Source organism: Ochotona curzoniae, unplaced genomic scaffold (genome assembly GCF_017591425.1).
Source record: "Ochotona curzoniae isolate NIBS_2020 unplaced genomic scaffold, NIBS_Ocur_1.0 scaffold_3208, whole genome shotgun sequence".
Taxonomy (NCBI): Eukaryota; Metazoa; Chordata; class Mammalia; order Lagomorpha; family Ochotonidae; genus Ochotona; species Ochotona curzoniae.
Window position 1 is genome coordinate 17232235 of NW_024467106.1, and position 26518 is coordinate 17258752.

General features: G+C 45.3%; 2 protein-coding genes across 3 annotated transcripts; one reads left to right on the forward strand and one right to left on the reverse strand.

Moving 5' to 3' along the window:
- Positions 1 to 787: 787 nt before the first annotated feature.
- Positions 788 to 16827, reverse strand: PRPF4 (pre-mRNA processing factor 4). Its single transcript, XM_040962983.1, has 14 exons — positions 16737 to 16827; positions 15789 to 15966; positions 13219 to 13405; positions 9685 to 9772; positions 9206 to 9285; positions 8934 to 9027; positions 8373 to 8467; positions 7237 to 7295; positions 6709 to 6832; positions 4563 to 4652; positions 2760 to 2882; positions 2557 to 2664; positions 2347 to 2465; positions 788 to 1863 (listed from the first exon to the last, which is right to left on the reverse strand). Exons 1-14 carry the CDS (start codon positions 16761 to 16763, stop codon positions 1670 to 1672), a joined length of 1566 nt encoding a protein of 521 aa, XP_040818917.1. The 5' UTR covers positions 16764 to 16827; the 3' UTR covers positions 788 to 1669.
- Positions 16828 to 16927: 100 nt separating this feature from the next.
- CDC26 (cell division cycle 26) lies at positions 16928 to 26259 on the forward strand. Of its 2 annotated transcripts, none has more exons than XM_040963543.1 (4): positions 16928 to 17097; positions 19358 to 19459; positions 20886 to 21007; positions 25830 to 26259. In XM_040963543.1, exons 3-4 carry the CDS (start codon positions 20927 to 20929, stop codon positions 26004 to 26006), a joined length of 258 nt encoding a protein of 85 aa, XP_040819477.1. In that variant the 5' UTR covers positions 16928 to 17097; positions 19358 to 19459; positions 20886 to 20926; the 3' UTR covers positions 26007 to 26259. The 2 variants fall into 2 exon arrangements, with proteins under 2 accessions (XP_040819477.1, XP_040819478.1); XM_040963544.1 differs by having other exon boundaries at positions 16929 to 17101.
- Positions 26260 to 26518: the final 259 nt, after the last annotated feature.

Here is a 26518-nt window from a genome sequence, read left to right on the forward strand (position 1 = left end):
TCTAACAAGAGAGACCTGAGGATCCAGTAGCTTAGCTCCAACTACACAGAAAATGAGACCCTTTGATTACACATGAAAACAGACTGAAACAGTGTGTTTAGCCATGGATTACATTCTAAGCTTAACAGACTCCAATAAAGCCAGCCTCTCAACAGTAAAGATTTGGGGGCAAGCGGCTGGCACAAGTGGCTGAGGTGCTGCTTCATGTGCTCACATCCCCTATGGTTCCAGTCCTGGTTACTCTGCTGATGTACATCCTGGGAGGCAGCAGGTGATGGTTCAAGCGCATGGTTCCCTGCTATTCACACAAGAAAGCTTGACTGAATTCCAGGTTCCTGATTTTGGCCAGGGCCAGCCCTGGCTTTGTGGACATCTGGGAAACAAACTAACAGATGGAAGATGTCTCATACCAAAAAAAAAAAAAAAAAAAAAGAAAAAAGAAAAAAAAAAGGGAGGCAGGGCGTTATTTGAATGCCCAAGAGAGAATCACCATATCAACCCTTAGTTTCTTCTTCCAACCCTTGCTTTAGTGTGTACTTATTACTATGTAATTCTGACATTCAGGAGATGTATGTTTATGGTGGGAAGAGGTGAAGGTAACTGATGAATGACAGTCCAGACACACCTCGCTGGCAGTCTGGCCTGCATGCAAACAGCTGTCTACAACACTGCTACAGAGGGCTTCTGGAGGGCACAGGACTGGAGCAATCCACACTTTAAAAAAGATCTCTTTGGGCCAATGACTGGGATTCGGAAAATATTTAACCTGAGAAAATAAACCTTTAAGACAGTTTTCAGAACAGGCTTTTACTCTTAGCCATGAGTGAAGTAAAGAAAAAGATATTTATGCTCAGGACTAACCATTAGGAACTTTTAAAATTAGCTTGACAGAAAGTCCAGTCTAATACATGAAACACATCCTTTAAATAACCAGTAGTAAGACTGTACAATAGAGGCACCACTTTGCTTCCTAAAAACTTCACTGACCCCTGATGCAATAGCCTCACTTTAGGGTTAGTACAAAGGATGCTGAACTTCAACGTGAAGTCGAAGAGACTTTCTGACCAGGCAAATGTTCAGTTCTGAGTTTCCTGCTGCTTCTGACGCGGCTGGCATTGCAAGTGAGCTCAGCAGAGTGAGTCACTTCTTTATTGCCTAAAGCATCGGCACAGCTGTGTCGGCGGCTATGTCTCTCCCACTCTAAGGAGAGGAAGGTCGTCCGTTGCCAGGCACCTTCTGCACGTGTCTAGCCAGTGCTGTGGGGAGCGGTGCCTCTTCGAGGGCTCCCAGACTACAGTCCTGGCACTTTGCTCCCTGGTCACATGTGGTCCTGAAACATGGACCATGCCAAAAGCCAAGCTTCATGAATTAACGCACGCAAAGAGTCAGTCACAATCCTGAGTGCTACCAGGGAGATCACAGGGCATTTGAACAAAGGATTAATAAATGTCTACATAGTGTGTGGCAGGGCCTGAGTGTGACAAGTAATTCTCAACAGTGAAATGGGTGCACCTGCCTGCCTACAGTGGAAACTGACACGTAAATCCCATTCTACTGCAGGTCTACACATGGTAATTGGCAGGAAACATGATAGAACAAAATACATTAAAAAAAAAAAAAAGGCTCCTTAAGAGCTTCAAGTTAGAGTCCTTTTTCCACTGTTCTCTGTCTATTCAGCCATCCAGAGCTTGAAGGTCCTGTCATATGAGCAAGTGGCTATGAGCTGCCCATCAGCAGAAATGTCTAGGCCCATCACTTTGCCTTCATGTCCAGCCAGAGTCTTCAGTGGGGACCAGCCGGGGTGGGTCCAGATCTTAGCTGTGTTATCATAGGCACCGGTGAGCAAGAAGTTCCCATGGATAGCTGCAGGAAAAGAGGGGAGACAGTTGAGGGATTTGAGAATTCAAAAGAACCTAGGAAAATAAAGGCAAAAACAACTGTGAAAACATAAACTTTTGCAAAAGGCTATTTCTGCAACCAGAAAAACTCCATGTTGCTTCTGCAGTCACACTAGACTTTCAGACAAACAGGCAGGTGGAGGGGCACAATAACAATCATAGGGTCTTTTTCAGCTCTTTTCCTCACAATCCTTTCAGAATCCTACAAAGGATTTGGTGCTCAGAATAGCCATGGACAAAGAAGGGAAAAGCATTCATGGAGTTCTCCCTTCCTCCCCACCAGCAAGGGATATGCTTTGCCACACCCCTGAGGGCCTCAGGAAGGGAAGCTTCTCCTCCAACACAAGACAAACGCTCTCCTGGGTGAAAGCATGGCCTTGCATCCCTCTGGAGTTCCTTCCTTGTCTGTGTGTCTGATATTTAGACCTAAAACAGGAAGGCAGCTTACGCTCAAACTTGACACCGGTCACCAAGTTCTGATGGGCAGGGATGGTGTAGACACAGCGCCGCTGTCGCAGGTCCCACACTTTGCAAGTGTTGTCACCGCTGCCAGTTGCAATGTGGTAGCTGTGGATCAAATGCAGCACTGCGGTTGGAAACCAAGAGTACCTTCTGACCAAAAGCCCTTTCAGCCCCCTACCCAGTGAGTTTATTATACCCATTGGGGGAGAAATTTATTCCATAGATTTCCTTGAGGTGGCCTTCTAGGAACATGATACAACGTCCTGTGCGCAGGTCCCAAACTCGACCAAATGCATCCAGTCCCCTGTAAAAGAACAGTTTGAATCCAGTTGTCTATGGAACAGGACTATGTATGAGGTGAGCCCACTGTGCTGCCCTGGCCAGGTGGAGAAGGCTTACCCAGTGCCAGCCAAAGAGCCATCTTGATGGAAGGCTATGTCGTACACACCCATGCTGTGGCCTTCCTGGTGCAGGATCTCCTCCTGGGCCTCCAAATCCCACAAGCGCCAGGAACGGTCATAACTAGAACAAAACCAAAAAGAAAATATCAGCAATGAATCAGCAGGTATTTATCCAATTTCTAAAAGGTACAAAGTACTATAAACAATTGCAACTAAAGTTATTCTGTTGAAACTAATCACATAACCCTCTCAGTAAGACTCTTGTTTTTGGCATAAATAATGCCTTAACTCCTAAGTGTTTCTGTTTAGGGGCTAACTGGGAAACCAATGATTATTTTAAGATCAGACTTTTGTTAAGAATAACCCAGTAAAGATTTTTGGTTTTTCTTTCTTCCTCCATTTCATTGTTATAGCCCCACATTCATCAAACATTTATACATTAGTTGGGCTCTAAATTAGATGTTGGAGCTATAATCAATCAATCATACATAAAGAAGCAAACGAATAGAACAGAGGAGGAGATGCCAGTGTTCCCAGCAGGGCACCAAAGCCCTCAGTACATGGTGGGAGAACTGGCTGAACCAGTTCTAAAGTCAAGCAAAGACATACTCACTCAAAGGTTTCTTGGAAGTTTTTAAGAAATTCTACATGGATCTACCCCATGACTAGCAAGTTACTCCCAGGTATTTTACTCAAGAAAAAAGAAAGAAAAGCTGTGTGTACACTGACTAGCCAAAACCTGGAAACATGCACACATGCCCACCACCGGGAGAATGGATAAATGAATGATGGCACAATCTTTTAATTGAATACTCCTCAGCAATAAAAAGGAACTACTGACACATGCCAACAGTAAGAACTGATCTTGCAAATGCTAGAAGCCCTTACAAGTGAGTTCATACCGTATGAACAGAAAGAATTCACTTACGTTGATGAAAATCAGGTCACTGATTGCTTTCAAAGGACAAGAGAAAACTTACTGCTTACTTACTACTGTCTAGTGTTTAGGCACATTTGTCAAGACTCAGTGAGCTGCATACTGAAAACCCACTCCCCTGTATGTGAATTAAACCTCAATGGAAATCCTCTTCAGCAGATGCTGGCCTCACAGAATTTACAGCACCAGAGAGGGAGTCTCACTTATTGGTAAGGACTGTAACACAATGTGTGGCAAAACAACAATAACGAAAGAAACAACCAATTTTAAAAAAAGCACCTCTGGTATCAGTTAAAAAAAGAGAAGCAGCAGAGAAAATTCTAGTTTTCTAGAAATGATGACTGAATTTCAGATTAATTGCAGTCTAAAAGCAATTATTCTTTGCTCAAACTATTTCATAGACTCTTTAAAAAAACTTATTTTAAGACTTATTTAGATGGTATTTGAAAGGCAGGGGGAGATATCTGTTGGTTCACTCTCCACAGTTGCAGTAGCTGCTGGGTCAGATTGTAGCCAGGAGCCCAGACTTCCATTTGGGTCTCCTATGTGGGTGGCAATAACTCAAATACTGGAGCTATTATCTGTTGTTTTTCCAGGGGCATCAGCAGACATCTGGACTGGCAGTGAAGAGCAAAGACTCAAACCAGCACTCTGATATGGTACGCCAGCGTCAAAAGTGGTAGCTTAACCTGAAGTGCTACACCACCCACACTGCACATTCTTTTCTGCTTCTGATTCACTGCAGCCCAAGAAACCCTACATGAAGATCTCTGTTCTTAAAAATTTACCTTGCAGATGATAGCCAGAAAAGGCAAACAGGATTCCATATGCTTGGATGGACAAAACAATAACAGGATGGCTTACCAGGTAGTGCCCAGAAAACGTCCTGATGGATGCCACATAACTCGGGCCACACGCACTGTGTGACCTTCAATATCTGCCACTGGTTCATCACTGAAAAGAATACATCATATGCAAGTAAACAATTTTAGCATATTTACTGTTTTTTGAATTTACTAACTTGTGCATCTCTACCCTTTTTGCACAATTTAAGAGGCTAAATTGTAATACCTATAACTTAAAACTTTTATGTTAGGGCCCGGTGTGATGGCCCAGTGGCTAAATCCTCATCTTGCGTGTGCTGGGATCCTAAATGGGTTTGTATTCCATCTGCTCCACTTCCCTTCCAGCTCCCTCCCTGTGGCCTGGGAAAGCAGTCGAGGATAGTCCAAAGCCTCAGGACCCTGCATCTGCATGGGAGACTCAGAAGAAGCTCCTGGCTTTGGATTGGCTCAGCTCTGGTCATTGTGGCTACTTGGGGAGTGAACCAGCAGATGGAAGATCTTCCTTGCTGTCTCTCCTTCTCTTTGTAAATCTGACTTTCCAATAAAAATAAAGATCTTAAAAAACAAACAAAATAACACACACAAAAAACCCAAAAACAAACTTCTAAGCTAAGAATAATTTAAGCCACTTCCCAAGGTTTTTCAATGATTTGGGACTACTTCATTTGTCCAAAGGACAAGCTGACCACCACCTCACTTTGCCATGTTCATAAATTCTTAATGCTGTAGCATTTAGGATTAGGGAAGAATTATACATTTTAGCCTGATAATTAAAGCAGTCACTCTGCAACAAAGCAATGCACAGATTCGGGAAAGAAAAACATTGTAGTGGACGCCTGGCAGACATTCCAAGAGAGACACAAAGCAGAGGACCTCCTGTGTACGTGCGAGAGCTGTATGCAGGTCGGGAGTCATGAAGACCCGACCCCAGTGTCTGATGTTTTGCTGTCTCTTGGAATGTTGCCTGATCTTCTTCTTCCCACAGGAGAGCTACTTATCTGCCCTGTGCTTGGAACTGCTATACGCCATTCTGACCTTGTAGAAACAGCGAATCTGTACTCTGCGCACCTGCTTTCCCATCACTTGTACTATGTTTTTGTAAAAGTATAAAAACTCACTTTCTTGTTTTGGTATATCATCTTGCAAGATGATGGCTACCCTGCTACAATAAACAAAATTCAGTTCCGCACGACCTCATGTTCTCTGTTTATTCATTTCTAACAAAACATACTTTGGGCAGAGATGTGGGGATACATAAATCAAGCAACTTTCTCCATCTGTAGCCTGTCCAAGGATTCAAACGGAAACAGAAATTCCTAAATAGACAAAGGCTTACTTTCCTTTTGGTGACCATTAAACTGGTACCCAGTAACTACACAAAAAAGGTCTGAAACAGGGGAGAAAGGAAATAAACATAAACCTAATGAGGGCAATTAAGAAGGGAACTTTATCAATGTGCATACACAGAACCAACCAAAGCCCTAAGGGAATAAATACTGCTAAGTATTACCAAAGCCAATTAAAATGTGCAGTGCTCATACTTGAGACCCTATCTGGCAAAGATACTAATTAGCTCCATTAAAAAATCCTGGGATCAAAACCTTCCTGTGTGTTCCCAAAGAGGAAAAGCAGCAACTGATTTCAAATGGCAACAAAATGCTCCTAAAATTTGGAGGGCAAGCAGTTGTCATAACCACACATCTTCCCTGTTGTGGCTGGAAAATATATCCCAGGTAAAGGGCACCCCCACTGGGAGGAGACACCACTTCCTTGGCAACAGCACCAGACAGAACCTCACTTTCCTCTCCCCTGTGGCCATGCCGTAAGAACCAACAGGCTGCCAAGGGGATTATCTTTCCTTCACTGACCAAACAGGGTATTTCTGTTTGGTTAATCTATCCTGTAGGGGGTTAGTCTGGATCCTTCCAGACTAACTGGAGCCAGGAAACAGGGGTCACTTTGCCAGAGGGAAAAATTGAGGCCCAAACTTCATGTCTGATGAAAACTAGTGAGAGAAAGTCTAAGAAATCTTCCATGCCATCTTCATGCTGAGTTACCTAGACTCTCTGGCAGCTGACGTTACATACCAGCTTTTTAACCCTGTGCTTCCAGGGGCCAGCCCAGCAAGTGCTTCGGTGGCGACAGACTGCAGAAGAGAAACCTACCTCTCCAGGCTCCAGAGCTTCACTGAACCATCGGCAGCACAAGAGGCCAGATTGACATCCTTCTGGTCTAAAGACACGGTGGATTTGGGATGGAATACAATAGCTCCTACATTTGTGTTATGGCCTAAAGGAGTGTAAGAAATGAGAGATAAAAGTTACTGCCTCTTAATAACTTGTGTGCAAATTCAAACCATGATGAATAACAGAGAGAGAAAATATGCATGACATATTAGGGATCACATGACAGTAAGTGACTAAAGTATTGAAAAGAACTGCTAATTTAAACCAATATTTAAGTTACATTAAAAAAATTGCTCTTCGGGGTTCAGACACTGTGAAATGCTACAGTACAAGTGGACACAAGAAAAAAGTTACATGAGTATTTGAAGTCATTTGTATTTCAGCCCAATGGTCAGAGAAAGCCAAGCTAATGGAAATCACATGAATTAACAGTGTGTCTCTGTGTGGCAGACAGAGGTCTACACATACTGGGAACTAAAGTGAGATTCAAGCAAGAGTCTCTCTTACCTCGCAGTGTGTGGAGGAGGTTGCAGTCAGGAACAGACCAGAGCTTGCAAAGCCCACTCCTATCAAATACAAAGGAAAGCATCTCAGCCTGGGTAGGTCTGGGAAGGAAAAGGCATCTTGGTAATATCACTAATGGACAAAGTCTTTCCACCCCCAACACACTTCATAGTGGTAGACAGAAAACTTAAGGCTTACAATGCAAAGGGTTATAAAGGAAAAACATGCAGAGCTAGGTCTTACACAATCAGACCATCAGTTTGCAGTTGGAAAGGAAGACAAATTCTGCTAATAATGATACTGTTTTCAGTGTGAATATTGTCTTACCAATACAAACTTTTCAGTTTTTTAAAAAGATTTTTTATTTTAGGAATTTTCCAACAAATGACCTTTCTACTTCCGCTTTATGTCAAACAGACCCTGTAACAGACCTAGGAGGGGGACAAGGCAGGAATGACCATGCCGGTTTTGCAGTGCTAGTGCTTCAGGCTCAAGAACCAGAACGAGTGCTGAGGTTCCTTGGCTTTCTCCTCAACCTGTGTTCTAGTCATGTGCTTTCTGTGTGCTTAATTAAAGTCTCCTCTCTAGACAGCCATGCCCCGCACTGCATGATACGACAATGTGGTTATATCCTAAGAGTTTTCTGCATGTGTGGGAAGTAAGCAGAAAGCAAAATAAAGACAAATGCAACAACCAGCTTGTACGGAGTCCTTACCACAGACCGGGCACTTAGGGGGCAAAAGGCTTTGCACAAACTGCCCAGCGCTTCAGTACAGCTTTTTTTTTTTTTCCCAGTTATGTGACTCCAATGAAGTACTGAATCCCACAGGCTCTGGGCTCCTTCTGTGTGGAGTGGGTGACAGTGTCTGCAGAGCACCCTGCCTTGAGGTGTGGTGACTGTTATACAAGCTGCTCCAATATGCTGGTGTCAAGACCACGATGACCACGACAGATTGTTACGTGTCATGGCTCTGAGGGTGCTAAACAAGGCTTGAGGTGACTTACGGTGGGCTGAGCTCTAGCATCTGGGTTGGCTATGGTCATGCAGGTAGAGGAAGAGGACACAGTGGACAAAGTATTAATGTTTCCTACATATGTTCCCCTCCCCCAGGAATATGTCACTGCAAAATGGAACTTACCAACAAGCTGTGGCCAGCATTTTAGAATTGGGACTAAAGTGACAGTAGGAGATAGGCCGGTCATCTCCAATCTGACTGCAGAAATTATTCAAAGACTTTCAAAAAGAGAAAAAGAAAAAGAGAGACAAACAATGATTATCATTAATAGGCTGCCTAAGGAGTTCCTTGGCTGTTCTACCATTAAAGAAAAACAACCCTGCAGCTTCATCCCATGCCAGACTCTACACTTGGTTGTTCAAAGTCGCTTGTCTTGAAAGGGATCAAGGCTTTGTCCTGCCCCGTTTCCTACAGTCTCAGCAACAGGAGTTCCTGTGTCACAGATAGATCAGTGTGCGACACTGACATATTAAGAGGGAGAATCGTGGATGGAACCATGGGTCTCAGCTGAGTTCACGACAAAGGAAGTTCCTGCCATCTTAAACGAAGGCTCTCCCACAGCACAAGAGCTCAGGTCCGGAGGATTAACTGTAGCTGCCTTGACCTTCACAGAGGTAGGCCCAAACGGAAAATCTACTGAGTGTGGGGGCCCTGCACTGTAATGGACTACCCAGAGGACCTTACCCGCAGAGACTTGTGCAGCTCTTGCATCTGGGAAGTCCGCGTTGTCTCTGGTATCTCTTTATGGAGCCGAGCCTCTTCCAAGCGTTTCATTGCCCTGTGCCACACAAATGACATCATGACGACAAACCAACAGGCTGTAAACAGATGGCACACCTGTGTCCATCCCACTCAAAGGCAGGTCATGCCCATAACCATCATAAAGCAGGTGGTCAGTCCACTGAAAAGGAACAAGAAAAACAGTGCTGCTCTCTTCCCCCAGAGGCTGTCCTCACCTGGGCAGGGAATAGTTGGCGATCCACAGCCTGGCCACCTTGAGGCTGTTGGGTCCTTCGTGGTACCATGTTTGCTGATACTGAAAGCAAATTAAGGGCAGAAATGTTAGGTGGGAAGCATTTGCTCCTGTCCCATGGCTGTCAGTTCTCTATCCTAACTGCCCAGAAAGGTGGTGAGCTGGTTTAGTACCAGGAAGAAGTCTGGCACACATGCTTTCTACAGTTCCTTCTGCTCTTGACAACTTGTTACATGGTCTCTCATTCCTCGGTAAACTGCACAAGAAACACCAGAGCTGTTTTCTTAACCAAAAACTCACTGAGCTCCAGGTTATATGACACATGAACCAGAAACTATCACAACAACTATTTCCAAAAGTTGAGGGCTCAAAGACACTCCTCCACCCCATCCTAACAAAGGAAGTCATTACAAAGTAACACTACACATAGACACTGTGAGGTCAAAGGCAAACATAACTTACCTCTTCCTTGGATTTTTTGGACTTCTCATCATCTTTTTTGGTCTTTTTTAAGGCATCAGTACCAACCACTGAGAGAATATTTCTTAATCTGCAAAACAAAAAGAGCAAAATTCATTTTTAAAGATTCAGGGCCCGGTGTGGTAGCCTAGCAGTTCAAGTCCTCACTTTGCACATGCTGGGATCCCACACAGGCGCCAGTTCTAATCCTGGCAGCCCCACTTCCCATCCAGTTCCCTGCCTGTGGCCTGGAAAGCAGTCAAGGACTGCTCAAAGCCTTAGGACCCTGCACCCATGTGGGAGACCTGGAAGAGCTCCTGGCTCCCAGCTTCAGATCAGTTCAGCTCCAGCTGTTGTGGCCACTTGGGGAGTGAACAAGCTGATGGAAGAACTTCCTCCCTGTCTCCTCTTTTCTCTGTATATCTGACTTTCCAATGAAAAGAAACAAATCTGTTTTTTTTTAAGGTTATTTATTTGAAAGGCAGAGTGACAGAGAGGGAAGAACAGAAGAAGAGAGAAGGGAAGACGGAGGGAGGGTGGACAAGATAGAGATCTTTCGTTTGTCGGCTCACTTCTCAAATGGCATAACAGCTGGTTCAGGCCAAAGCCTGGAATTCCACCTGGGTCTCCCACACAGGTGACAAGGACCAAGAACTTGGCCATCATCTGCTGCCTTCCCAGGTACATTAGCAGAGCTGGATCACAAGTGTGGGTATTCAAAATGTCTATTTAACCCACAGTACCTCAGTGCCCACCTCCAAAAGATCAACACTTAACCATGACTGAGATATGGCCGTAAAAATGTACCGGACGCCTCTCCACTTAAGAATGAAGTACATGTATTCCAAGACCACCAGTGGGTGCCTGAGGCCCCTTCTAACACTGAACGCTATACACATTTTTTTTCTATTTATTTTTTTTCCTATTTATGCAAGGCTCAATTATAAACTAAAATTAGACATAGCAAGAGATAAACATCTGTAAGTAATAACGAAACACAACAACACGGTCTGTCTCCAAACATTTTACCGGATGCTGGATGTCTGACATTGTCTGTATCAGCAATGTCAGGACACACTTCAGCAGCAGAATGATGAACTTAGGACTGCTTATAAAGGACTATACTATTGTAATATTATGGGGGAAATCAGTTGGGGGAGGAAATTTCAGGAAGGGGTAAGGGAAATCCCAGAGCCTATGGAATTATAACATAAAATTAAAAATAAAATAGAAGGGGGGAAAAACTCCTTACTGTACTGTATATGTTAGGTGGATGGCATTTATAGCAAGGACAAACGATTCATGTCTCAAGCAAGATGGAGCAGAACCAATTTCAAACTTGTAAATTTCTGGATTTTGTACTGTAGCTGATGATGAAAAACTACACCTTGAGGAACCATATGATGCAAAACCACACAAAAGGGGGAATTATCATTATACATCTAAGAAGGCAATAATCCACTACCCAAGGGACATAACAATGAATAAGACAGACTTGCTGGTGGAGAAGACAAACCCTAAATGACAATAAATGCATCGTCTTTTAAAAGGCTAATCAGAAAATAAACTGTGACAGAAAATAAAGGACAGGCTTTCTTTGCAAGGGGTCAAGATGCTAGGAAAGGCTGCATTGAAAAAGTGGCATTTATGCTGTAACAAAAGATAAGAGGTAAGAGGGAACAGTAAAAAGAGAATAACTGAGTGGAAATACAAAAAGAATCTGTGTATCTGAACAGGACCAATGTGGCTTGTCTAGTGATTGGGGAAGAGTGCCACAGGTTAAGGCTGAAGACCTTACAGACTGATAATCACAGTGGGAAGACACTGCAGGTTTTTAAGAAAGCAATTAACGTAACACCTTTGAGGTTATCACACCAGTCTTGATGTGAAAGACACAGATGCAGCAACCAGGACAGACTGCAGGTGTATTTCCTAAATAGCACGGACCAGACTTTGCTGACATATCAAAGGAGGCGACATAGGGGTTGCACTGTGGTACATGGTTGCTTGTGAATGTCAGCTTGAGTTCCAGCTGCTCCACTTCTGATCCAGTTCCCAGTTAATGTGCCTGGGAAGGCAAAATGATAGTTGAAGTACTGGCTCCTGCTACCTATGTGGGAAAGCTGGAAGGAGTTCCTGGTACATCTTCACGAGGCCATTTGGAGAAAGGAGTCAGTGGATGGAATATCTGTCACTCAGTCTTTCAAATAACTAAAAAAAAAAAAAAAAGGCAAGGGAGGCTTTTTTTAACCATAAATTGTGTGAATGGTAGTGTGAGGAGACTTGGAGAGGAGTGGGGCACACATTTCAACGTTGGTACCTTAAGTCTGATTCTCCTGTAGGATCTTCAGGCTACAAAGAAAGTTCTAGGAGTCATCAGAATATACAGGGCAGATGATGTTGCGGTAGTGAACTTGGTCACCCAGGGCAAGTGTAGATAAGGGCAAAGAGCTACAGAGAAGGTTAGGCAAGGATCAAAGAGGCTTAGAAGTGTGAGAAACGAGCTGAAGAAATCAGACAAAAATCAAAAGATTTCTACCAGCGAAGAAAAGCCAGTGTTTCAAGCACGGAATGACTGGGGCTGTGGGCTGGTGAAATTAATCAACAACAATTTTATCCTCTGGGTGTGAAGGGTTGAAGAGAACATGAGTTAGGACAAGTTAGGACGTTAAGAGAATAAGCATAAGCAGCCTTTCAAAGAAACTTGAGAAGGGATGAAGGAAGAGATGGAACAGTGGATGAGGGAGTCTTCTACTTGCACATAGAAATGGTCCATCATCAAGAGACTAAGGGGGTTGGCGCTGTGAAGCAGCTGTGAAGTAAAGCCACAGCCTTCAGCACAGGCGTCTCCTATGGATGCTGGTTCAAGTCCTGGCTGTTCCACTTCTGATCTAGCTCCATGCAAATGAACCTGGGAAAGCACTGAAAGATGGCCAAAGTCCTTGGGTCCCTGCATGCATGTGAGATCTGGGAAAAAACCTCCTGGCTCCTGGCTTTTTTCCTGACTAGTCCAGCTCTGGCTGCTATGGCAATTAGGGGAACAAGCCAGGGGATGGAAGATCTCTGTCTTGCTTTTTGTAAGTCGGACTTTCAAATAAATAAATCTTGGGCAAGAGAGAGAGAGAGAGAGAGAACAAAACTCTGCAATCTTAAAATCCAAGAGGTCACGCCTGAGGGTAGTACCCCTTCGGACAATATCCAAAGAACACTTATCATTATGTTTTGTCATTGATATGAAATGCATCTGCTATTTAAAGTTTTCAAAGATCAAAAACAAATGTTTATCCAACTTAAAACTTTACACTGGACAGGGAAGTGTGTGTTAGTACCCTCCTCACAGTCTACACAGAAGTTAGTAGTAGATTAAAAACTGGCCCAAGATTTAGATCATGGGCAAACTATACAAGCATAATTTAACTAGATACTGTTAACACTACTGGAGACACTCTACCGAAGAGTCCGTTAAAAGATGAATGGAACTTTGAAATGAGAACCTTGGGATAGATAATAACAAGAGTCGATATTCAGAAAGGGCACCTTTCTCTTCTTTCAGCTGGGCCCTCTCCAAAGAGTGTGATGGGCTCCCCCAGGGCTCGCAGGCAAGCCTTGACCTCCGAGTCGTCTGTGGAAACATTGATCTGCCGCGCTCGCTTCCTCCTTTCAAACTCGGCCAATACTTCTGCCTGTCGCTCACTGATGTGCTCTTCAATTTCAAATACTTCACCTGTGAAGAGAACAGGCAACACTGACGTAACTACCAGACCGCCTACACACAGAGAGACGGCAAGAATTTCTAACAGAGTCTGCATACATCCTCTCTAATCTACTACATACATTTGATATGGTGACTTTTCAGGGTTTTTTTGGGGGCCACCTTAAGCCTACCTGAAAATATAGCTTAGATGTGCTCAGAATGAAAGAGTACAGAACATCTTTTATAAATGAAATGAATGAAAAGGAAAAAGTTCTGACAGGGGTTGCCACTGTAACGAAGCAGGTAAAAGTAGCCACTGGTGACACTGGTGCCTCCCAGTGGTCCTGGTTTGAATCCCAGCTGCCCTATCAGATCCAGCTCCCTGCTAAAGTGCCTGGTTAAACAGTGGAAGATGGCCCAAGGACCTGGGCCCTTGCCACCCACATGGGAGACCCAGAGGCCATTCTGGGATCTTGGGATAGGTCTGGACCAGCTCTGGCTGGCTGTTACAGCAGTTTGGAGAATTAACAGCAATGAAGGATCTCTTTCTCTGTGACTTTTTCAAATAAATCTTACAATAAAACAAAGAATTATTGTAACAATTGCCAATGGTATTGTCTAAAACAGTTCCAGACTAGAGACACTTATCAAAATAAATCAATTAACTAAAAATAATTACCATGAAAATGAGATTTGCGTTACCATGAGGTTCTGTGTGTTTTTTAAAAAGTAATTTAGCAACTAGTGTTAAAACCCTACAAATAGAATCATTTGCATTTTTAAAAAATGAGAGGTATGGTTTTAAAAAGTTGTTTAGAGGCCCAGCACAATGGCTTGACTGGTTAGTCCTCCAACTCCAAGCGCTGACATCCCACATTCACACTGGTCCATGTCCCAGCTGCCCCATTTCCCATCCAGCTCCCTGCTTACGGTGTGGAAAAGCAGTGGAGGATGGCCTGAAGCCTTGGGACCCTGCACCCTCATGGGAGACCCAGAAGAGGTTCCTGGTTCCTGACTTCAGACTGGCTCAGCTCTGGCTATTGTAGCCATTTGAGGAGTGAGCCAGAGGATGGAAGAGCTTTCCTTCTGTGTCTCTCTCACTGTAAACCTGCCTTTCCAATAAAAATAAATATATCTTTTTTTTTTTTAAAAGAAAGCTATGTTTAGAAACAGCTTAAAAGGTTTAAAGCCACTGATTTAAACTGAAGGGGAGTCTCCACTTTACGCCTTCCTCAGCACCTTAGTAGGACGCATATGATTTTTACTTAGAAAGTAACAGTAGGGGCCGGTGCCATGGCCTAGCGGCTAAAGTCCTCACCTTGAACGCGCCAGGATCCCATATGGGTGCCGGTTCTAATCCCAGCAGCTCTACTTCCCATCCAGCTCGCTGCTTGTGGCCTGGGAAAGCAGCCTAGGACGGCCCAAAGCTTTGGGATCCTACACCCGAAGCCGGGAGACCCGGAAGAAGTTCCTGGATCCTGGCTTTGGATTGGAATGGCATCGGCCGTTACGCTCACTTGGGGAGTGAATCATTGGACGGAAGATCTTCCTCTCTGTCTCTCCTCCTCTCTATATATCTGACTTTCCAATAAATAAATAAATCCAAAAAAAAAAGGTAACAGTAGACTGCTTGTTACTGACATGAGAAGATATCCTTAACAACACATAGAAAAATGCAGGTTACAAAACTATTAATGCATCACAATTTCATTTATGGAAAAAAGCTACGTATTTTATAGCTGTATTCACAATTCCCAGAAGGATGTACACAGACAGATACCAGGAATCCAGGACTTTTTACTTCACACAGTCATACACTGTATCATCTTCTTGCCTCTAGTTTTTAATTTTTATTTTTCCTTTTGATAGGTTCAGAGACAGAGAGTGATCTTTTTCGAGCTGGTCTGCCCTCTTAACAGCCTGAAGCAACTGGGCCATGTCCCTGGAACTCAATCTGGGCATCTCACACTGTTGCAGGAGTTCAAGTACTTGAGCCATCACCTGCTGATGTCCAAGGGGTGGACAGCATTAGCAGGACGCTAGAATCCAGAGTGGAGCCAGAGTGGAGGTGGGAGCTGAACCCGAGTACCCCACTGTCCCAAGTGGCATTGTAACCACTAAGCCACACACCTGCTTACACTGCTTAGCCTATCAGAACGCGAACCATTCCGGCTTCAAACCAAAGCCAGAATTATGTTAGATGTCCATAGAGATAAATGTGATCATTTAAGAAAAGATACATTAAAACTTGTATCAAAGGCTTGGCGTATAGGAAAAGTATGGCTGTACAGATGCAAGTTGCAAGATCAAAACCTTTAAGTATAAAACGAGAACTGTGCAACTTCTGGAAGGTTTTCGCTACAGTTAAGTTGAAGCATTAAAGGTGAAGGCATTCTCAAAACTGTCGTCTTACCGGAGGCGATATTAATATTTCCTGCCTCGATTCCTGCTTTGAGTCCTTCTTTTCCTAAAATTCCGGCTTCTCCTTTGGCCAGGCGCTCCCTTTCCTTCTCCTCCAAGCTTCCATAGTAGATGTGCGGTTTCTTTACCACGGGGGCCACGAGGTCATCAGGTGCCTTCGTCTTGGTCGCCTGTCAAACCCAACACTCAGATGAACTTACAGCTCACTCCGAGATATTCACGAAGCTGGCCCCCAGGACGGGATTCACCCAGTCAATGCTCCCCTAAACAAGAAGGCTGCACGGGGACACCCGGGTGGGCAGGGATTCCGGTCCTTCCATCCCCTAGGTGTGGTAGGTAGGAAGTGAGGTGCCTAAACCTATTGAGGTCCGCGGGGGGGGCATTTTCTCCCATCCAAGTACTAACCAGGCCCGACCCTCGCTTGGGGCATTTTCTTTCCAAGGAATACGATTACTTCCTGCTGCCAGAGTGCAAACTCCTGGGTTTTGTGATTACTTCCACCTCGGAGGCAATACTAAGGGTGAGCGAAAGGGCCAAAGCAGTGCTAAGGTGTTATTAGCAAGTTACAACGTCCCTGCTCTGTCCATCTCGGGCGTTTTCAGACCTGGGGTGCTACAGCAGGTTAGGGGCTGCGAGGCCTCATGCCGCTTCCGAGAGCTGATAAAGACAGCATCCTGGGACAAGGAGGGCTGCTTTTGCACTAGGGGGAGGCGGCGATGCTGCTCGGGGATGTGGTCAGATACCTGCGCACAAGTTGCAGCACACGGACCCGCTGCAGTACCAAGAGAACGCAGCTCTGCCACCTCAAGACCGAGTACCGCAGCCGTCCTCTCCGCCCACCACCCTACGAGCCCAGGCGGATGCTTCCCTTCGGGCACCGTCCCCACCCATCCTCTCGGCGCTGCCTGCACGAGTGGACCGAGACCCCGAGCTCCCGTACCGTGGAGGAGCTTCGTGACGAAGCCATGCTGGGGCTCCAGACCCGCCGAGCCCCAGAAAGAGCCTGGCTCTACGCTTCAGACCATCCACCGCGCGCGCGCCCAGCAACACGGAACTTGCGTCAGAGGCCGGAAAAGAGTCGAGCGGCGCGAAGCAGGATGGGAGTCGTAGTAGTTAGCATTCTAGTCGCGTGCAGGGGCGAGCCCTCGTAGAACCAGCGAGGAAAGCTCGCGGGAGCCGAGGAGCTGCGGGCAGAGGGGGCTCGAGGCATTCTGGGAAATGTAGTCTAGTTGGCCTGGCCATCGTTTCGTGGTGGGTGCCAGGATTCCTTCCGGGAAGGGGCTGAGCAGGCTTGGAGAGAGGTAAGTGAGTCGGGTCGCGAGGCCCCGGGCTGAATTCTGGAGCGAACCGAGGCCTCTGGGAGGCTTTACGGCGTCCCGCGGTGGAGGACCGCGTTGCCATGGAAACCCGCGCCCGGCCCGGAGAGTGTCGTCCTGGTGCTGGGCGAGCGCGGCTCTCGGGCAGGGAAGTCCTGCGCCCAAGGGCCACGTCTGAGCTGCGTCCGATTACGGTGGCAGATGCGGCTCAGAGAGCCCTCTAGCGTCCAAAGGGAATGAGGACGAGGGGAAAGGTTCGGCCTGGTTTTTATTTTGTCCTCTTCAGCCGCGTCTTTGTGCCGGACTGAGAGAGAGAGAGATGAGGGCCAGGAAGGCGCCGGATAGACTGCAGCCGGTGCTTTGCTGCAAAGCCTTGTGTCCCGCTGGGCGCCGCGGGGCCTCAGCTGAACAAGGCATGTGGTGGTGGGTGGGAGATCAAAATATTCCAGCTCCCGGAGCTGGACAGACCCTCCCTCCCCATCCTTGTCTTCTGGATCCTCTACCGACCCCCCCACACCCCCCAGAACAACAGCAATAATAAATAGCTGTTACTTGCTGAGTGTTTGCTAAATGCCAAATTGTGGATCAGGAGCGTAAACTGCTTTAGGCTGTTGAATTCAGACAGCAACAGACGAGAGGGCAGGAAATGAAAGACTAGTGAGAGATAAAGTGGATTATTAAAAATCGGTAACTTACTGGGCCGGCGCTGTGGCAGGCAGGTTAAATCCTGCCTGCCGTGCCATAAGGGCACCTGTTAGAGTCCAGGTTGCCCCACTTTGAACCCAGCTCCCTGCTAATGCACCTGGGAAAACAGCAGCAAAGGATGGCCCAACTGTCTGGGCCCCTGCATCCGGTGGGAGACCCGAAAGAAGCTCCTGGCTCAGGCTCTGGGGGCCTTTTCATGAGTAAACCAGTGATGCAAGACTTTCTCCATAATTGTGACTTCCAAATAAATAAAATAAGTTAAAAGAAAAAAAAGGTTCCATGACTTAATGGGATTCGAGCTTCTATCTTTTTCTTTCTAGAGCCAGCACTTTTACTGTTCCTCTGTCTGGCTTCCTAGCACCAGCTTTGCATTGTGCAGTTTTTCTCCACCGTGTGTTGACCTTGGAATCCGATAGATAGCGTCTGATTGAATGCAGAGCAACTTGAAGTGTCCTGTGCCACTGTAGTGTGACCACCGTGTCTGTCGCAAGCTTCAGGGGAGAAGGACACATCTTGCTTTTCATATGTCTCAATCCCTGGTTTCATCTTAGGACCTCCACTTGCCTTCACTCATGTCATTGAATCCTCATGACTTTAATGAGTGCATAATTGTTCACAGGAGGCCAAAATTATGAACCAGACTGAACAGTTTGATTTCTTTTGTCTGTAAAAGAGGGATGAATTTAGCTTCACAGGGGTTTATATCAAAATCAGAAGATAAGGAAAGGTAATGGGAAAATGAGCAGCAGATTGCCACTCACACACATTCATTTGTATTCAATCTCTCCGTTTTTCAGCATTTACTAATTGCTTAATAGTAATATAATAAAAAATCTGATTAATAGTAGATAGACTCTGTGGGACAGCATGAAGAGATGCAAATCGATGTCAAAAGTTTAAATAAGGTGCCGTTACAGGTATTAGATGTGATTGGGACGGTCTTGTTTGCTCAAGGAATTTTTTTTTAAAGATTTATTATTTTTATTGGAAAAGCAGATTTACAGAGAGACAGCGAGAAAGTTCTTTCATCTGTTGATTTACTCCCCAAATGGCCACAACAGCCAGAGCTGAGCTGTCCCGAAGCCAGGAGACTCTTCTGGGCCTGCCACATAGGTGCAGGGTCTCAAGACTTTGGGCCTTCCTCCACTGCTTCCCTAGGCCACAGACAGAGAGCTGGATGAGAAGTAGAGCAACTGGGACATGAACTGGTGCTCCTATGAGGTCCTGGTGCTTACAGGTGAAGTACTAGCCAGTTGAGCCGCTGTGCCAGCCCATGAAATGATTTTTAACGTTGTTTCCTAGACTCAGACTGTTCTCTTGAGCTTCTTTATACGTTTTTTCTCTGTGTATGCTCTTTCTACATGGACTAAGACTTCATTTAGATGTCAGTTCCTGCCTCGTGCTGTGCTGAGCATCCCTGGCCACCACGGCATGCCGGCATGCTCGCTCCAGATCTCACGCTGGTGTGCTTGCCAGGGTGCTACCCACAGGGATGGTCTTACTCCATAGTTATCTCATCCCTTGCCTGTTTTTCCCACAGGTTGTGACTGAACCTTTAACTTTGTAGCAAGAGCACAAGAACTCTTTGTCCATGAATGATTTGCCTGGTTGATTTAGACACTGAAGATAATCTTGTGTATTGGTGAGTTGGCAGGAATTTCATGAGATTTAATGAATTCAGCGCTGTGATGGCTCTCATGTCATGGCTTTTACTCTTGCCCCAACCACTGAATTAAGATGTGATTATTCCAGTGTTTTAGCGAAAATATTTCTTTGCATATGACTGGAGCATGGAGTTCATGATTATTGCCTAAAATTCTTTTTTTTTTCTAAAGATTTATTTTTTTTTATTGCAAAGTCAGATATAGAGAGGAGGAGAGACAGAGAGGAAGATCTTCCATACAATGATTCACTCCTCAAGTGATTGTAACAGCCGGTGCTGTGCCAATCCGAAGCCAGGATCCAGGAACTTCCTCCGGGCCTCCCACACAGGTGCAGGATCCCAAGGCCTTGGGCTGTCCTCGACTGCTTTCCCAGGCCACAAGCAGGGAGCTGGATGGGAAGCAGGGCTGCCAGGTGCCCTGGGATCCTGTGCCCATATGGGATCCTGGCATGTTAAAGGCAAGGACCTTAGCTGCTAGGGCACACCGCCGGGCCCTAGAATTCTCTTATAGGCAGCTTGCTGGTCTAACTTCTTTCAGAAAGAGGTTTTTAGAATGACTGAGTGTGGACCTGTGTCATGTAACATAAGTATAAGAACTGTACAGCTGAGGACTTCAGGAACTTTTGTGTGAAGCCAGCACTGTGCTTTAGAGGGTTAAACCCAATCTTGCAACATGGCATCTTGTATCAGTTGTGGCTGTTCTGCTTCTGGTCCAGCCCCCTGCTGATGTGCCTGGGAAAGCAGCAGATAATGGCCCAAGTATGTGAACCCCTGCCACCCATGTTGGAGACCTAGATGGAATTCCTGACACCATCTTCTCCCTAGCCTGGCCCCAGCCACCATAGCTATAGGAGTAGTGAATGAGTGGATGGAAAACCTCTCCCTTTCAGTCTATTTCTCTGTCACTTTTTTAAATTTAAAGATTTATTTATTTTTATTGAAAGGCAGATATATAGAGAGGAGGAGAGACAGAGAGCAAGATCTTCCATCTGTTGATTCACTCGCCAAGCGACTGCAGGTGGTACTCCCCAAGCGATGCTGAGCCGCTCTGAAATCTGGAACCTGGAGCTTCATTCAGGTCTCCCACGTGGGTGCAGAAACCCAAGACTTGGGACTGTCCTTGATTGCTTTCCCAGACCGCAAGCAGGGAGCTGGATGGAAAGTGGGGATGCTGGGATTAGAACCTTGCATCCTGGTGCATGCAAGGCAAGGACTTTAGCCACTAGGCTACTGCACCAGGCCTATCACTCTGCTTAAAAAAAAAAAAAGCCAAATGATCTATGTGTGACTCCAAGTGAGTTTTTCAACTGTCTTCCTTTAGCATATATGCTTACAAACTGACCTGATGTTTGTAATTGAAACTAATCCCATCTTATTTTTAACTTTTCTTTGTGCTTTTTAATAGCTTGTAGTTTATTGGCTCCAGTTCTTAGTGTGCATTTCAGTATGCTACGACGAAAACCCACGCGCCTGGACTTAAAGCTTGATGACATTGAAGAGTTTGAGAGCATTCGAAAGGACCTAGAGGTAAGAGGACAATTTTGCCCAGGGACTTGGACCATCTTCTGCTGCTTTCCTGGGCCATAGCAAGGAGCCGGATTGGAAATGGAGCAGCCAGGACATGAAACAGTGCCCAAATGGGATGCTGGCACCATAGGTGGAGGATTAGCCTGCCATGTCACTGTATTGAACCCCAGACTCTTATACCACGAGCTTATTTGAAATTCCTGTTTGGATGCTCTATAGGCATCTCTAACTTTTTCTGTTAGTTTCTTGTGGCCGGGATAACAAACTAGCATGAACTCAGGGACTTAGGACAACAAGTTTATTCTTGATTCTACAGACCAGAAATGGGAAATCTGTTTCACTGGGCACAGATCAACGCACTTTTGGCTTCTCATGGCTACTATATCCCCTGGCTTGTGGCCACATCAGTTTGAGAGGCAGAGAGAAGCACCACGCACACACCACCACTACTACCATCACCCCCACACTCCAAGGTGGATTATCCAGAATTTTTATACACACACACAATCACGCCACTCCATGATTCATTATCCAAAAGTCTTACATACACACACATTTTATCCAAGTCTTACACACCTGCATACGCACATAGCACCACTACACGGTTCTTTATCCAAAAGTCTCAACAGCTGGGATTGAAGCCTGGCCGTAGAATGTAATCTATGTCCCCCATGTCCCCATGTGCATGGCAGGAACCACAGTTAGTTGAGCCATTTCTGTTGCTTCCCAATTTCTATGTTCTCGGAAATCTGAAGTGAGTTTAGCTGGGATTGGAACACGGGTTTGCTATGTGGATTCCTTGTTTTGTTTTGTTTTAAGATTTATTTATTTTCATTTGAAAGGCAGATTTTTAAAAAAGGTTATTAGCTTTTATTGGAAAGTTAGATATACAGAGAAGAGGAAAGACAGGAAGATCTTCTGTCCAATGAGTTACTCCCCAAGTAACCGCAACGGCTAGAGCTGTGCTAATCTGAAACTAGGAGCCAGGAGCCTCTTCCAAGTCTCTCATGCAGTTGGAGGATCCCAAGGCCTTAAGCCATCTTTGATTGCTTTCCCAGGCCACAAGCAGGGAGCTGGATGGGAAGTGGGGCCACTGGGATTAGAACCAGCGCCCATATGGGATTTCTAAGCATGTAAGGCGAGGACTGCTAGGCTACCGCGTTGGGCTTTGAAAGGCATATTTACAGAGAGAAGGGGAGACAGAGAAAGATCTTACATCTACTGGCTCACTCTCCTAGTGGCCACAGCGGCCAGAGTTGAGGTGATCCAAAGTCACTAGCCAGGAGCTTCTTTCTGGGTCTCCCACGTGGGTGCAGGGTCCCAAAGTGTTGGCCATCCTTGACTGCTTTCCCAGGCCACAAGCAGGGAGCTGGATGGGAAGTGGAGCAGCCAGGACATGAAGTGGTGCTCATTTGGGATGCCAGTGCTTGGAAGTGGAGGATTAGTCAGTGGAGCCGACACATGAGCCCTTATGTGGATTCCATTCCCTGCTCCTGCCATGTAAGAAGTGGGTGTTGTAACCGCTAGGCTAAGTGCTTGCTTCCCTGTACCTTTTTAGTAGGGTCCTAAATGGTCCTTCTGTTTCCTTTTTTGTCTCTTCAAAATACCTGATGATATTTTGAATGAGCCTTAAAAAATTTCAGGACATGTCATTTCCTTACTTAAAACTTCCCAGTGGTTTCCTGCACTTACAATAAAATCACAGCTTCTTACTGGGGCCTGCAGGGTTTGGTCCAGCCCCTCATGTTCCACCTCAAGCCTCTGTCGCCTTGTCCTCCACGCTCTCACCACAGTAGCTTTTTTTTTTATTCCTTTTCATTTACTGGTACATGGAAAGTATTGCCTCAAGACCTTGGCACTTCCCCTGGCCTGGAGCGCTTTTCATTTCAGCCAGCCCTCAGTGACATGTCACCTTCTCAGTTCCAGAGGCTCTTTCTTACTGTATCTGAGTTAGCTGCCTCCATCTCCTAGGCTCTTAAAACATTTTTCTCATAATGTGCATGATAATTTATGATATCATTTATTTATTGTAAAAATCATTTATATTGTAAAATCATGTCTGCTTTACCATTGAATTCCCAGTAGGAGGTATGAACTCAATATCCATGTTTTAAAAAAAATATTTAGTTATTTTTATTGGAAAGGCAGGGTTACAGAATAAAGGAGAGACAGACAGCTCTTCTATCTCCTGGTTCATTACCCAAATGGCCACAGTGGTTGAAGCCAAGCTGATTGGAAGCCAGGAATTTCTTCCTGGTCTTCCACAAGGTTGATAAGTATGCAGTGGAACCAGAGAGCTGTTCCCCTCCTTCCTTTTCTTTCTTTTTAAAAGATTTATTTATTTATTTGACAGGTAGAGTAACAAAGAAAAAGAGAGACTTTCCATCCAGTGGTTCATTTTCCAAATGGCTGCAACAGCAGGGGCTGGGTAAGACTAGGGGCCCCAGTGCAAGGCTGAATCCTTACTTTGCACATGCTGGGATTCCATAGGGTGCTGGTTCATATCCTGGCTGCTCCACTTGCCGTCCAGATCCCTGCTTGTGGCCTGGGAAAGCAGTCGAGGATGGCCCAAAGCCTTGGGACTCTGCTCCCACGTGGGAGACCTGGAAGAAGCTCTTGGCTCCTGGCTTTGGATTAGCTTAGCTCTGGCCGTTGTGGCTGCTTGGGGAGTGAACCAGCAAATGGAAGACCTTTCTCTCTGTCTCTCCTTTCTCTGTGTGGATTTGCTTTTCCAATGGAAATGGATAAATCTAAAAACATATTTGTTTTTTTAATTAAAAGACTGAAGCTAGGACCCAGGTACTTGGACCATCCTTGCTTTCCCAGGTGTGTTATCAGGGAGCTGGATTGGAAGCGAAGCAGCCAGAACATAAACTGGCATTGCAGGTGGCACCTTAATGTGCTATGCCACAATGCTGGCCTCTAGAGCTGTTTGTAGAGAGCAATCTGTAAAGCCTGGTGCCATCCAGCAATGAAGAAAATTCTTGTTGTTTTATTAAAGAAGACACTAGCGAATTGAGAGTCTGCTTTGAAAAGTATGGCATGAGTAAAAGTATAGAAGACAGGCAGAGAGGTTAACGCTCATAAATTTTGATGATCATGATGCAGTTGATCAGACTGTTCAGAAATCACACTGTGTTGGTGCCGGCATATGCAGTAGGTTAAGCTGCACTGCATGTTATGTTGGCATCCCATTCAGAGCACTGGTTACTTCTGGCCCAGCTCCTTGCTAATGCATCTGGGAGAGCAGCATATGATGACTGAAGTGCTCAGACCCTTTATCCACACAGGAGACCCAGATGGAGTTTCAGGCTCCTGGCTTCTGCCTGGCTCAGCCCTGGCTATTGTGGCCATGTGGTTAGTGAGCCAGCACGTGGAAGATCTCTCTCTGTCACTCGGCCTTCAAATAAATAATTCAATCTTTTTCTAATCAAAGGAATACCAAACTGTTAATAGGCATAGTTGTGAAGTGAAAACGGCCCTTTTTTAAAATAAGAGATGCGGTCCACTGTATCAGAGAGGTTGTAGAGGGCAACCTTGGAGGCAGTGTGGGTAATCGTGGCTGTCCTGCAGACTTTGGTGTGAGAGGCAGGAGCAGCAGGACTGGTTATGGAGGTGATGGTGGCAGTGCCAGCAGTGGCCCTGATTATAGTAACAGAGAGGGGATATGGTGAAGGTGGCCAGAATATGGACGCCAGGGCAGTAAACGCGGAGAATATGGGCAGTAAAGGAGAATGTGATAGCTAGAGTGAAGGAGGAAACTTTGGTGTTGGTGACCATGACATACGTAGAAACTGTAATGATGTTGGAAATGACAGTGGAAACAGGTTCTGTGGACAGAGTGATGGCTAGCAGCGGCCTGGGCAGTCATTGTGCTAGTGGATGTGGAGCTGAGGGTTTCAGAGCAGGAGCCGAGGCCTACTGTTTCAGCTGGACAGAGGAACGCACTTTCAGGAAAGCTGCCGCCTCCTCGGAGACAGCCATCCCAGATGCATTGGGGAACAGCTGACTAACGATTTTATTGGTTATAGACCCCGGCCCAGGCCCAACATCCACTTCCATTGGGAAGTTCTGGATTTTAGAGATGGATTTTCTTGCCTGCTTGAGCACTGGAATGGAATAAAATGCCATCAAATTAAAACATTCCCCGGAAAGAACAATGATCACAGGACAGTCACTACAGCTTCAGACAGGAAACGCTTCTGGGTTGGGACTGTAAACTGGATGTCCTCCCCCAAGGAATCTGATCTGTTGTAGCTTTTCACTCTAATTATGTCAGGAATATGGCTTTGTAAGTTGTGGCAGGAATAAAAAATTGGATAATGTTTAACCTTAAAATAAGCTCCACACAAAGAATTCGCAAAACTCAGATCTTTTGATAGCATAAAGCTTTCTGACTAAAGGATTACTTTTAACCTTAGGGGGCAGCCAGGCTGTAGGTTTGGTAGCTATTGTTCTCTTCCCTTGACTGCTATGTGTCATCTACTCTTGCGTGCCTTTGCAGTCACAGCTCTCTGCACCCTCAGCCTCTTTGAGTTTCTTTGGCAGTATAGGCTTCCCTCTGTCATAAGCTCAATCACCCTATCATGGTCTGTTTTCTCATTTTGTTGCTGGATGATCACATCCTGGAGGGTAGGTTAAATCTTTTATTATTGTATCCCCATTGTCCCTGTAATTTCCCTAAACCTAGGACTTCAGTCTATCATTCACTACATTCTAACCTATCCCCTACCTGATGCTTAGTATGTACCTGATAGGTACTACATGAACATTTGCTCATTGAAAGAATGTTGCCTTAATCCTAAACCTTTTCTACTTTCAGACCCGTAAGAAACAGAAGGAAGATGCGGATGTCGTGGGAGGCAGTGATGGAGAAGGAGCCACAGGGGTCAGCAGTGACCCCAAGAGCCGGGAACAGATGATGAATGATCGAATTGGTTACAAACCCCAGCCCAAGCCCAACAGTCGCTCATCTCAGTTTGGAAATTTTGAATTTTAGAGCTGGATTATCTTGCATGCCAGAGCCCTGGAGTGGAATAAAATGATGGCAGAAGTACAAACCAGATTTAGAGAATGGTGCTTACAGTGAAGCAGAATGTTTTACCTCCTGCAGAGAGAAATATTTCTGTAGGAGACTGCTGATTCTTAACTTTTACTCTAAGCTGGAATCCAAACTCTGATTTGCCTCTGGAAAAGCTGACTATAAAAATCACCTGATTCTTGTTTTTAAAAATAAATATATTTTTGGAAAATTGTGGGTATCCTTAATAACATATATCATGGTTGACTCTGGCTTTACAAGGCAACATCATTCTTGTATGTTTACTAAACAATTCTTAAACTAGGAATCCTTCCAGTTGATCTTTGTCACTTCCATTCCACTTATTCGTATTATTAAGTACCTACCAGATACCAATCAAAAAGATTTCCATTCTCTGATTCTCTGCTAACCTGAACAAGCTGTAGGTGCTAGAGCTGTTTATATAATGGCTCTGTAACTAGTGGGGGACA

What these genes read in the sequence shown, in the direction of transcription:
- PRPF4 (XM_040962983.1), bottom strand. Translation starts at nt 16,763, where the DNA reads ATGGCTTCGTCACGAAGCTCCTCCACG. An exon ending in AAATATTAATATCGCCTCCG is followed by an intron (nt 13,406 to 15,788) that starts GTAAGACGACAG and finishes TTCTCTTCACAG; the next exon opens with GTGAAGTATTTGAAATTGAA. An exon ending in CGTTTTCTGGGCACTACCTG is followed by an intron (nt 2,883 to 4,562) that starts GTAAGCCATCCT and finishes GTTTTGTTCTAG; the next exon opens with TTATGACCGTTCCTGGCGCT.
- CDC26 (XM_040963543.1), top strand. Translation starts at nt 20,927, where the DNA reads ATGCTACGACGAAAACCCACGCGCCTGGACTTAAAGCTTGATGACATT. An exon ending in GCATTCGAAAGGACCTAGAG is followed by an intron (nt 21,008 to 25,829) that starts GTAAGAGGACAA and finishes TTCTACTTTCAG; the next exon opens with ACCCGTAAGAAACAGAAGGA.